Source organism: Enhydra lutris, unplaced genomic scaffold (assembly GCF_002288905.1).
Source record: "Enhydra lutris kenyoni isolate GAN:26980312 unplaced genomic scaffold, ASM228890v2 scaffoldscaffold38, whole genome shotgun sequence".
In the NCBI taxonomy this organism is placed as follows: Eukaryota; Metazoa; Chordata; class Mammalia; order Carnivora; family Mustelidae; genus Enhydra; species Enhydra lutris.
In genome coordinates, this window is record NW_019154122.1 from 6593339 (window position 1) to 6606820 (window position 13482).

General features: G+C 51.8%; 1 protein-coding gene across 2 annotated transcripts in view; it reads right to left on the reverse strand.

The window, feature by feature from the left end:
- Nucleotides 1-6521: 6521 nt before the first annotated feature.
- The window catches only part of LOC111154807 (paired box 7), a 96119-nt gene continuing 89158 nt past the window's right edge, over nucleotides 6522-13482 (reverse strand). For both annotated transcript variants that reach the window (XM_022514728.1, XM_022514727.1), the window contains exon 9: nucleotides 6522-6637. In XM_022514728.1, the coding sequence (XP_022370436.1) occupies nucleotides 6522-6637 (116 nt within the window). The remainder of the gene's footprint in view (nucleotides 6638-13482) is intronic.

The following is a 13482-nucleotide window of genomic DNA, read 5'->3' on the forward strand; positions in this document are numbered from 1 at the left end:
AACCCCCTGCATAGGTGGGCATGGGTCCCAAGTGCTGTTCCTGATAGTTCCCTCTCCCATCTCCCAGGCACAGGATGCATTACACTTCCTTCCTTCTTTCAAGGTCAGTGTGGCCACGTGACTTGCTTTGGCCAATGGAGGGTGAGCACATGTGTACACCAGCCACTTCAGGTGACGCTTTAAGAGCCAGCACACAATTTACGACATTTCTCTTTCATTCTGGTGCCAGCAGCCAGCAATGCTCAAGACAATGCCTGTTCTCGATCAGGCTGACTATGATGAGTGGTGGTCACAAATAGGAATGAGAACAAAATTAAGACTTTTTGGTGTTAAAAGCCACGGAGGTTTGAGGTTATTGGTTACCACATTCTAGCCTGATACAATGGGACAAATGTTATTCCTATTTCAAAGATCAGAGGAAGTGGCTTGTCTGCCGTCACACAGAGGGTACCTGGGACCAAGGACAAGGCTTTACCTGAGGGAGCATTTTGATTCTTTCCAGGGGGGAAGAGAGAGCAGAGGTGACTGGAACCCTGAACACTCTCCCGGGTGCTTCTGGGAAGTGAGTCCCCACTCCCTGCAACTGGTGTTTACATCACCAGGGCTAGGAGATTGATTCTGTGCTCACAGCAAGTCAGTGGCAGCCTGGGGAATGGAGGGGGTGGGATTCTGGAAGCTGTGCTTTCTTTCAGGTGTTCCAGACTCAACACCACAGCAGATGGAAACCTCATCTCTCTGTCTGTGTGTCCCTCCCCACTCAGGGCCCATGTATCTCCTGTCTCAGGAATTTCTTTCCTTAACTAGTAAATTTTACTCCAGGAAAGATTGTGAAACTCATTCCTATAAGATGTGCATGAGCAATGAGACTAGGAACAGAGACTGCTATGTTACACAGCATTACTGTGGCAATAACTGACTGATACACTTGTCTATCCAATTGTTGTTCTTTCTTTTTCCTTTAGACACAGAAACTTGGTCTTATAATGGGCAGTAGTATGCCTGGGCAGAAGATTACATTTCTCAGCTTTGCTTGGTCTGTGGGATGGGATTCTTAGAAAAGGTCCCTGAGAAGAGGGTCAGAGAGCTCTCTGAGGGCTTCCAAGGGCAAGTTTGTGTCTGGGAGCAACTTGGCATCACTCAGCACCCAGCACTGAGCATTGCTTTCCCGGCACTGACAGTGGACAGCTCTGAGCCATTGGGGCACTCTCTGGGCCACATTCCAGACCAGCTTTCAGCTCAGTTTATTATCAGGGTAACCTGAAAGATCCTTAGGGATTATCTAGCTTGTTTTTAAAAAAATAGAGAGAGAAATAGGGTCTGAGACAGGGAGAAAATTTTCTCAGGACCCACCTCAAGTCACATGCAGAACTAAGAGTACTACTTGACCAGTTCTTGACTCTTCCCCATATCTTCCTGACTGAATAGCTACACAGTTGGGGGTGGGAAGGTGGGGAGCGTGGGAGGCAGCCCTGGTTCTGACATAAGCTTCCTGGGTTCCTAGAAGGAAGGGGGGGCAGGGTACTAAGTGAGGGAGGGAAGGCCCAGCCTCCCTCAGTCCTGCTGTGGAGCACTTGGCTGGGTTAGATGGACTCAGGTCCGTAGAAACACCTTACCAGTCCTTCATGTACAATTTCTCCCAGCAATTCCCACACATTTCCCCTTCCTATTCACATCATCTGAGTATACCCGTACCCTGGAATGACATGGGTATCCTGATTTAGAACCAGGGGAACATATGTGGCGTTGATGCTGCTGTTCCTTGCCCAGATCCCCTTTACAGGGCCAGCATACCTGTCCCCAGTGGATGTGATGTTGCTGCTAAGGGTGTACTGCCGCACCTTTCTCTGGAGAACTGCCCTCCGCCCACAGGAGCCACTTTGACCAGAGTCGCTTGGGCACATTAGCCTTTACTCACCTACCCACATTCCAAGGGACAGCCAGCAGCCAGTGAGTGACTGACACTTTGGAACAAAAGGCCAGTCGTCCACACTCAAGGTGAGACTAACTCTGTGCTACTCATCCTCCAGAGCTCCCTGCACTATCAGGTTGAAACTAGACTCGATTTAAAGCTCCCTCTTTGTTTAGCTCCTTCCCCTGTCCTATGTTATTTCCTTCTCTCCCTTATGCATTTCCGTTGAGAGCTCTCCCTCCATAAAATCACCTGTCCATGAATCCCCATATCAGGTTCTGCTTCTTAAGGAAACATGGAAGCTTCCTTCCCCTCCTCCCCCCACTCCTCCTCCTCCTCTTCCTCCTTCTTCTTCCCCTCCTCCTCCTTCTTTTTCTTCTTCTTCATTCACCTCCTCCTCCTCTTCTCCTCCTTTTTTTTGAAACATGAAAGTTTCTGAGTACTCTCCTACCTTCCAAATTCGATGTATTGGGAGAAGGCCACAGAGGGCTCTAAACGTAGCAGCAAGAAATCTAGCCTTGTGAACAGAACTGAAATTTCATCAGTGAGATGCTTAAGCAACACCATTCATTGATCAAATATTGATTAGGCATCCACTATATGCCTAACACCTGCTTGGCACTGGAGGACCAAGTGGTCCTACCCTGACCCCCTAAATTAGGTCAAACAGCTTCTCAACCACCCCTTGGTTTCTTTTAGGACAGCTGCCTAATGACAATCAATTGAGTACACAGAACCTCGGAAATGCTTTAATTTCTTTTAATGTATAACAGTTACGCCTGAGTTACAGAGGAAGCACTTACAAGCAGGTAGTTAAAGCAAATGCCAGTTTCTCTTTCTAGTCTACTATTCCATATAGCTGAATAAATTATGGTGCGATTATATTTAAACACATACCCTTGTGCCCACAGGCCCACACACACACCCCACTCACACTCTCACGTACACACACTCACTTACACATGGAGGAATATGGCTGTGAGTCAAACACGGAAGCAACCAAGTTGCAATTATTAGGAAGAAGGAATGATCTAGAGTGCTATGTAGATATTTCCCAGGTGGGGGATTGGCCATGTTAGAGTTGACAGAAAAAGCATTCAATACACAGTTGTCGCTGAGCGTTGTCAAGATGGTGGCCGGAGTACCCCTCCCCCGCCCCCCATTTGGTCTTGGTTAGGTGTCTTTGCAGGACAGAGCTGTCAACTTCAAAAAGTGTCCAGCAGTGAAGGGCACATCGGGAGCTTGGCGAGAATATCAACCTGAGAGAGGCCACAGAGAATGTCTTTTTTGGGCAATCATGGAATTTCACCAAGTTCCAGGATTCAAATCTCAGAATGCTTTGCCAGCTCCATCTAAAACAACGTTGGATCTTGGTGGAGTCTGGGCAAAGTCTGGGACCTGTTCTGCTCTCAAGCCATAGTCAGATTGGAAATCTGACCTTCTCATTTTTCTTCTGGGCAAAACTCCCTCTTCATCCTTCTGTCCTTTTCTCTCATTTCTCTATCTCTCTTCTTCATATTCTTCCGGCAGAAGAATGGGAAAGGTAAATCAAGTAAAAAGTAAGAGTATAAAGCATAGCTTGGTTCTTACACATCACTTTTTTTCATAGCAAGAGAGAAATACCAAATGAGAAAACAAAGCAATAAAAATGAAAGAACCCAACAGAGCCTGGAATGTATAATCTGAAACACACAATATGTAGATATATCCCTACAGATGGTCCCTGGCACTAGCACGACACACACTGTGGGGTTTTCTTTCCTTTTTTAGTATATATATATATATATATATATATATATATATATATATATTTATATAAAAGTCAACTTCCTATAAACGAACAGCACATCACCACATTTCCAACTAATATACAATGAGTTCAGAAGAGGGACCCCCTCCCCCCATAGGTAGGACCAACAGCTACTTGTGATAAGTTGGAGGAAACATCTCTTATTTTGCTATGGATTCTATTTACAGGAATGGATGGGGATTGTTTCTGGGCTGGCATGGCCACTGAGTTTCAGGCCTTCTTTCTAGGCTGTGGTCAACCCTCGAGTTTGAAGCCTCGTACCTCTTGTCCCACGTTATCTCTCCAGTGAAGGGATGAGCTGCCAACACAAGACAGAGTTTTATGAACTAAGTTGGCCAGACACATTAATACACAAGGTTCTAGGGAAAACCCATCAGGGTCAGGGTCTCTCTCTGAGGGGCCGGGGCTCCAGATGGAATAAGTCCCATTTACTACCAAGATGGCTGCTTGGGAGAACTCCAGAGAAGTTGGACATAATAAGTCACTTGGTTTATTCCCATTTCATCACAGAGGGCAGATGTTTGGGATTGGTCCTAGCATAGGAATGTCACCTCCTGGGGGTGAGGCTGGGCGGTTTTAATGTCACCTGCCTGAGAGCCCTGCTCCTGGGTATGTAAGGGGACTCAGACGATTTCTGAGTCAGTCCTCCAGCAGGGAGGACTGACCATTCAAGGTATGTCAGTGAAGACCGTGGTTGATCTTAAAAGCTGCTTCCTGGCTGTGTTGGTTTCAAACACGGGGACCAGGTCACCAGGGGATGACACAGTCTTCCTTTCTGTCCAGAGCTTGAAGGATCAAAAGTCTCCTGCAGTAGATGTTTCATTCAAAACCTTGGCTGAACTCCATGGGCTACACATGTCCAGGTATCTGCTGCTACCAGAAAGTCTATCTGTCCCCATGTATGAATAGGTTCCTCTAAACCAGAAATACAAGCCCCCCTGGCCACGGTCCAGGACAGGCTTGATGTTACCAAGTCTGAAGATGGGAAGCAGGTGAACACCTGTCACGGAGGAGGCGTCCAGGCAGGAAACCATCCTAGCATCTCGCCGGTCCAGTTCCCCGGTAAGGAGGAACTCAGGTTGACTCCCAAGGCAGCAGCCCTTCCCTCCAGGAATGTCTTGTTGGCTGAGAGCAAGGGGCACAGGTTGAGCAAAGAGGTGGCCTCACATGCCCAGGTGGGGACAAGCAATCTGGCCCAGTCTCTGCAGATTCAGTGCTGTGTCTCCCGTCACAAGTGCCTTTAACCTAGCAGCACTTGATAAAGGTGATCCAAGTGTAGATTATAATCATGATGATGGAGAAGATGAATATAGTTTTGAAAGTAGGTGAAGGTGGTGGAAAGTCCCAAGGGAGGCATAGTCAGGAGCCTGAACCATTCCCCAAATGTCTCTACTTTTAAAGAGAAGAGATATGAGAAAACCATGGGTGTGGCCAAGGAAGGCGCCTTTCCCCTATTCTCTGGAACATTTGGCATCCCCCACCTGTACAGGAGTGGTGGCCTGAAGACTGGCCACATATGTCACCACCCCACCCCAGCTGTGCTGGATGACCAGACAAGGCCCTCTCAGCCTAGGGTGGATCAACACTGAAAGGTGCCACTGTCAGTGGGACAGGGACACGCCCCCTCTACCCCAAATGTTAAGGGGAATCGGTGGTCTTGTCTGTGGGTAAGCTGTCCTTGCTGGTCCAAGAAACCTCCTCCAGAGCTCCAAGGGAAGCTCTGTGCACCCCAGCGGCTTAAACGGCAGATGGAGGACCGCTTCCCAGAGGTTCAGGTCTCCGAGGGAGGCTCTGGGAGAGAATGCAGCTCCATGGGTTGTGGACTCAAACACATAACCCTGAAGACTTTGGTGATACAGGTCTGATGCCCACAAGCAGAGGGACCCCAGCTATGAAGCCCCCTTCTGAGCCTGCCCTCTGCCTCTTCACACAAAACTCGCTCCTTCCCCCTCCCATCTGATTCAGAGAATGAGAAAACTGAAGGACTCGTGGGCTCCCCAGACCCCACGTGGGGTGGGCAAGGTTGGCATTTGGGCTTCAGTCTAGACGCCTGCTGCTTCTAGGTGCCTAGGTTGGGTCCTTGTACCTGGCAGCCCACTGCTGGTGAACCCTGCCTCCTGGGAGGCCTCTATCTGCCCTTTCTGGTCCCCCTGCCTGGGCTAGATTCCTCTCCTACACCCAGCAGTGGTGTGTGGGGAGGGTCCTGGAGTCCTCAGAAATCCTGGGTGATTCCCCTGGGAAAACCACAGGGCTAGGGTCCTCTCTGCTGACATCCCAGCATCCAAAGGAGGAATGGGCTCTGGTTCTGGGCCCAAGCCAGAGATCCACCTGCGAGGGCTGGTTCCCAGCGCTTCCAGCTAAGAGTGACCCTCTGAACTCCACCCCCGCCTCTGGCCAGGGTACTCACTGGAGTCTTGTCCAAAGGGCTCTAGTACCTCATTCCAGCCACCATCCTCCTTTGGGTGCCCAAGGTACTCTCTTCAGGGTGAGCTTCCATTTCTGTGCCTGAGATAGCACAGAGACCAGGACAGGATTTGACTGGGGGGAGGACTGCAGGCTTAACCAGAAACCCTCTGGGGGAGACAGTGGAGGGGCAGACTCCAAGGGGGTCACTCTGGGCTCCTGAACATAGGTGAATGGTAGACTGGCTGCACATCTCCAGAGCACTGGCTATGAGAAGGGAATGGGCTCCTTTCCTGGCCTCCTGGGACCCCAGGGCAATGAAAGGATGGAGGCTGGGAGGCTCAGGGATCAGTAAGGGCTGGACTGGGACTTGGTCTGGGGCAAGTTGTCCCAGGGGCCCTAGTAGGCCTGGCCAGTTTCCACAGGCAGGAGTCCCAGCACAGCAGAATGCTCCCCAAGCTTCATACGACGCTGTGTGGAGAGGCTCACGTTTTTGGCCAGGTAATCAACAGCAGCTGGAGGAAAAAAAAGAGAGAGAGAGAGAGAGAGAAACTCCTAGAAATTGAAGTTCTTTTTGCCGATTCTTCCATCTGCCCCGCATCCATCCATCCATCCATCCATACATACATACATTTATTCATGCATTGATTCATCCATCCACCCTTCTGTCTACTTGTTCTTCAATCCATCCATCCAGCTAACCATCCATCCATCCATCCGTCCATCCATCCACCCACCCACCCATCCATCCATCTTTTCGTGAAACTCTTCCTCTTATCTCCTCTCTGACCATGCAACAAATATTTGCTTAACACTTACTATTTGCTCAGCTCTCTCATGGGTTCTGTAAGAAGGTACAGAGGATATCTACATTGCTGAGTGAAGAATTAGTTCCAACACACCTGTATGTATGTCTGCTATGGGGAAAGTCCAGTGAATCCCACAGAGCCCAGGTAGTAATGAGGGCAATGTCCTTCTGTCTTCTCTGGACCCTGAGCCCAGCTCATGGATGAGGCAAAGCAACATCCCTTACTCAAAAGCAAAGCAGAGATTAAGAACCCCTTATGGTTTGGGGGGGGGGGGAGGGACGGGATGGCTGGGTGATGGACACTGGGGAGGGCATGTGTTACAGTGAGTGCTGTGAATTGTGGAAGACTGATGACTCATAGACCTGTGCCCCTGAAACAAATAATACATTATATGTTAATAAAAAATTTAAAAAAAGAAGCAAAGTAGAATTTGCAGTTGAGCTGAGGGATAAATGCAGAAGGAGAAGCCAGGACCCTGATACGAAGAGAGCTGAGACCTTTAGCTTTGAAGTTCTGGCCATCCAGAGTGGGGAGATGAGAGTCTGAGTATGCATGAACAGTGGAAATGAAAACCTTTGTGTAGTCATGGGCACGAACGTGAACGCTCACATATGAACAAGGCTCACACATGTACATGCGGGTAAGCCATGTGTACCTGTGTGAGTAGAACAGTGGGGATGCCTGTGCACACACAGGTAGGTGTGTACAGGTGGGTGATACCTAAGCCGGGTACACGTGTCAGTGTATGTGTGTGTGTGCAGGTGTGACTGCTGGGTCAAGCGTGCATGTGTTCTGTCTTGATTGTATGAACTGTGCCTGCATGAGGCTACAGCAGAAATCAGCCCTGACCAGGTAACTTGGCTGGCATGTGACCAAGGTCTCTTGAGGCACAGAGATGCCTCCTCCCAAGCCAGAATCCGTGGCTGTGGCCAATCCAAATCCTGGGATCTCTTGCATCCGAGGTGAGGAGTAATCAAATGAGTGCTGCCTTGGAATCACAAGGCCTGGCCCGATACTCTCCTTGTCACCTGCCCACTGAGGGACTGTGAGGGTAGGGCCAGGAGGTGTGGGCACAGCCAGTGGGCAAGGCCCAGGGAAGTGAGAGGGCAGTTATCAGTAATTGAGGCCATATTCCCTAGAGGTTCAAATCCTGCACCTGCCAACTTCCTCTCTGTGATCTGGGGCACACCAGCTCACCTATACAAGCCTCAGTTTCCCTGTCTATAGAATGAGGATGATGATAGCACCTAGGTCAAAGAATTGTGAGGAATGAGGTGAGAAAATGTATATGAAGAGATTCGTCAGTGCTCAGTGAGCTCAATGGCCTTGGATTTTTGTAGGATTGGGATTCAGTGGGATTCCCACCTGATGAAGGTAGGAAGGAAATGAGGTGCGAATGAAACAACTCAGAGTCCCAACTATCTCTGGTTCATGCAGCTTTGGGCAAGTCACTTTGCTTCTCCAGGCTGGTTTCTTTGTCTATAAAATGGGTACAATAAATCCCAGCCTCCTCAAGGGCTTTTATGAGGATTAAATGAGATGATGCACTTTAAGATGCTGGGCATAGAGGGCTCAGGGATTGCACCTAGTTTCCCAAAGGATATGCAAATGTCCTGGGGTTTTTGGAATGCCTGGATGGGCCCTGTGTTCCTCAGCTTCCCAGGTTCTTGAGCTGGAGCTGAGCCCCCGAGTGGTGTCCCTGAGGTCACCAGCCTCCAGACTCCCAGCTGGTAGCAGAGGTGATGGTGGCCAGCCTTGTCCTGCCTTGGGTCTGCCCCTCACTCTGGGTGGAAGCATGAGAAGCTCTGATCTCTGGCCTCAAGCATCTCATCTCTTGGAGCAGCTCTTATCTGGGTCCTGGGGGACCTGGAGGAAGCCGAACTGCAGAGCAGCAGCAGGAAGAGAGGAAGGAACTGCTGCCCACCGAGCTGGTGCTCTGCCCATCCTGGTCTACGCGCTTCCTGTGTGCTCACATCCATGATCCCATTTTACAGATGATGCGGCTGAGGCCCGGCCCTAAGACACTGTGTAACTTGAAAGGTCATATGGCTCTTAGGCTGTGGAGCCAGATTTCAAGGCCAGGTGCTCTGGTGCCAGCTCCTAACCACCCCCACACCTTCATTGGCAGCGTCCTACAGAGGAACCCCTGATGTGTGCACAGCACTTAAGGGGCTACGAAGCACTCTACACCCCAAATCCTGCACTGGCCCCATTCTCTACTCTAGGAAATGTGAGGGGTCCCAGGGCACATGGTCAAGTCAGGTGACCTTTCCTGGCTAGCTGAAGGCTTTGCCTACTCCTCCTGATTGTGCCTCATACCTGACTCTATGCTGGGCTCTCCAGCTCTTCCGGGGAATGGAATGGAAAGGTCTGGCTGGGAGGAACAATCAGAAAGACAAAGCCTGATCCCTCCTGCATTGCGCACTCACTATAGGCTGGGTGGACGCAATCTCATTTCACCTCTCACTGATCCCAACAATCTCAACAATGGTACAGCTGTTCCCATTTTCCAGAGGTGGAAACTGAGGCACAGAAAGGTTGCTGACCCACAGTCAGACATAGCATGTGAGTTGGAGGAGACCAAATTTGTCCTGCTTGTGCCTGTGGTCACTCTGGGTCATCCTTTTTAGACTCTCGCGGCTGCCAGCAGGGCTCAGCGCACAGTAGGACTCACATCCTGTCAAGATGGGCAAGGAGACACCAAGAAACCAACTTCGCTGATGAGCAGCCAACTTCAAGGGCAGAGGCTGCCTCTCCCTGGGGTCGAGCCGGAGGCCAGTGAGGGCAGGGCTGTGACATTTCTCATTACGGCCTCTGTCAATGGCCCTCCCTGTCCCTCTGTCTCTCCGTGTCCCTTCTCCTCTGCCTTGTGCCCGCGCCTGGGCTCTAAATGTCTCAAATTAGATTAATCGGGAGTTGGCAGGAGATGCCAACCAGTAAACAAATCTCAGCCATCACCGCCTCGTCAGCCCGCGGCCCCAGAGGAGGACCCTTCTAGACACAAATTCTTATTAGACTTGTCAGATCTATTAAAATTCTTTTCACACTTCTGCGTTCTATCAGCCCCATCATTAGTACGGCCCTGGCCTCTGGGAACACCAGGGCCATACTAATCTGCTGTGTGCCCCGTCCCTGCCCCCTGCCCCCTGCCCCCACCCCCTCCAGGGACAGGAGAGACAGATAGATGGACAGATGATGGCCGGGGACAAGAAAAGAAGGTGTGGAGGTGTCGCTGGGAAGACAAGGGGCCCAGGCAGAGAAGTGGACTCTCCAGCTGAGGAGTCTGCACGTGCCCCGCCCACCAGCAAGGCTCTCTGTGGGCGGGGCTGTGGGCGGGGCTGCTTTCACACAGAGGCGGGATCTCAGGCAAATAGCCTCTCTGGGATCCCCTTCCTCCTCTGTCCAGGAGGAATAAACCACGTGCACCACACAGGGCAGCCATGAGAGCGAGACCCACAGCAGGTGCTCAATAAACCTCGAAGCCATGTGTCTAGACACATGTTAGTGCACACTCAGGAATCAGTGTGTGTGTGTGCAGCTCTCTGCGCACTGGTGCCTGTGGGGTCGTGGACGTGAATCTGTTATACAAACGTGGGCCGAGATGTGTATCATTACTGAGTGTCTGACACAAGTCTGTGGTTTGGCCAAAAGAGAAACGGGTTGGAAGTTAGGGGACCTAGGGCCCACCGTTCATCTCCTGTGTGACCTTGGGGAAGTCCCTAGGCCCTCAGAGCCTTAGCTCTTGCATCTGTAAGCTGAGGACAAATAAAATCTACTTGGGGTGGGGTTTTGAGGATGGCATGAAATGAGGACCATGCAATCAGCCCCATGCGTGGGCGGGACTCATGCTCGGGACAGATGGGAGCAGGGGATGGGCGGACCAGGGCACGGAGGCTGTCTGGGATGTGCCCTCTTGCACATGGGCTGGGAATCCAATCATAGGTGTATTTGGTCTCCCATGAACATGGGGCAGGTGGTCAGTGGCAACATGATGCGTCCCTGTCCCTGTCCCTGGCTGTCCCAGAATGTCAAAGGCAAGGAAGAAGGCGCAATGGAAAATCTCTGGGGGGTCTCATCCCTGGATTCCCATTTCCCAGATGGCAAAACTGAGGCTCAGGGGCAGGGGGACCTGGGGGCAGAATCAGTGATAGTGGGGCCAACTCTCCCTTGAGCCCCTCCCAGCCCAACCCTGGGACCTTTGTGGGGAGGGGTGGGGTCTGCCCCAGGGATGCCTTCTGGATAGGGCTGGAGAATATGGCTCAGGAGGAGCTCTGAGCCACCCCCTGGAGGAGCCAGGGAGGCAGGGCTGGAGCTAGAAGGGGAGAGTGAGGAGAACGGAAAGGCGGGAGGGGGGAGGGGGAGGAGAAATGGCTCTGGCCAGCTTCTCCCCTAGCAGAGGGGGAACAAACACTCCTTTCTCGCCTCCTGGGCCCTTTCCCTTTTGATCCCCCCTCCTTGCAGCCCCCATGCTGACTTTGGGGTTAATTTTATTTCCGACTTGGGCAGGCACCCCTGGAGCAGGGCGCGGGGCTCCGGGTGTGACTAACGCCCGCCCCAGGCCGGCCGCTGCCTCCACGGAGCCGCTCTCAACTCTTTATCAAGAGCATGTGTGTCCCGTTCGCCCTGCCCGGGCACGGGGGCTGGGCCTGGGGATCGCCCTGGGCCCCTCTGGAAACACTCGCGTGCACACGTGCGAGCCCTGCCCTCCACCCTACCTGCACACACGTGCTCTATCCCCTGCACACACTTGTCCCTCACGCGCGCCACTCCACGCAGGCATGGCTACACACATGGGCAACACCACGTGTCCGTGCCCTGAGGCACAGCTCTACACGGGTACACGTGGCCTCGCCTAGGTACGCGACGTAGCACACACGCACCCAGATTTACACACCACCCGTGTAGTGTGCGTGTACTCTGGGACATTTACAGATCCGCGGACACAGGCAAGCATCTGTGCACACCAGAACGCACGAATATACACTCAGATATGGAGCCACATGTACGTATCTGCACACCCTTACACATGTCTGTACACATGCGCACCTACTTGTTACACACGTCCCCAGAGTGACATATGCCCATCACAGACACCACACATACAGGCACACCACCTGTGCACACCTGAATGTACACTGAAACACACATGTGTATGCAGGACAGACACACTCACTCACAGGACCAGATGTGAGCACTTGTGTGTTCACACACAGACTCACACGCCTATCACGTGGACGCAACAGGCTCATTTAAACTCAGATAGGTGAACAGCCATGTGTACACACACTCATGTGTGCCCCTCACACTCACACATACAGCACACACCCACACACAAGGATGTGTGGGCAAACACGTGTATGCTGAACGACAGGACACACACAGACACACGAATCATACCTATCTATGCCGTGTGTGTTCTCATACACATAGGTGCACACACATGCACTGAACACACACAAACACACACACGGGGTGGGGGCCATGAGCACAGCTTGGAGGTGGAGGCCGGCACAGCTGGCCCTCATTTAGCTGTGGAGGCCAAGGCCGAGCGAGGAGGAGCGGCTGGTGTGGGGGGCAGGAAGCAGAGGTCAGGGAGGCTGGCCGGGCGGCGGCGGAGGGGGGCAGAGGACGCCCTCGGGCTGGGACCTCAGCCTCTCACCCAATGCCCTTCTGATTAGTTTGACACCAGCAGGTGAGGCCTTTGCCGGGGTGGGGGGAGGAGGGGAGCCTCCTCCCGGTGACCCCGGCTCCCAGTGCCTCCCGCCTGCCCTCACACTGCCCCGTCTGGCAGCTGGAGGCTGTGGCTGGGTCACTCTGCCTTTTGTAGCCTCTGGCCGAGGGTCACCTGCCCCCCTTCCCCAGCCCGCATGTAGGCAAGGTGCCAGGGCGATGGTGGCGGGGAGGGCACGTGACACCAGCTTAAAGTTTGGAGCAAACAGGGCTGAGGATGGTGGGGGAGTTGGGTACGGGACAGAGAGGAAAATCCAGCTGTCCCCCCCGCACCCGGGGGCAGAAACGGTCAGGGTCCCTAGAACCGCACCATCCATCATGGCAGCTGCCAGCCACACGTGACCCTTGAGCCCCTGAAACGTGGCCGTGCCACTGAGGAACCGGATTTTACATTTTAATTTAATTTTATCTAATTTAAATGTGAAAAACTGAAATTCGATTTAGCTTAATGATTGGGAAACTTTACAGTATATCTGGAACAACTTGGGTGTGTAAACCCACTACTCCGTTGTAATTTTATGAAATTTAAATACGGATTGAGTAGTTCTATGAAAACTTAAGTGTCTGAATTAAAAGGGGCCGGATTTCAAAGATGCCGCATGAGAAAAGAAACGTGAAAACATCTCACTCATAACTCGATATGGATTACGTGTCAAAATGATCGTTTCAGATATACCAGGTCAAACAAAAAATGTTAGCGAAAAATCATTCCACTTGCTTCTCCTTAACGTTTTCAGCTGTGGCTACCAGGAAATTATAAATGCCCTTCGTGCCTCCTAGTATGGTCCTATGGGACAGCACTGCTCTAGAGCCACAGTAGC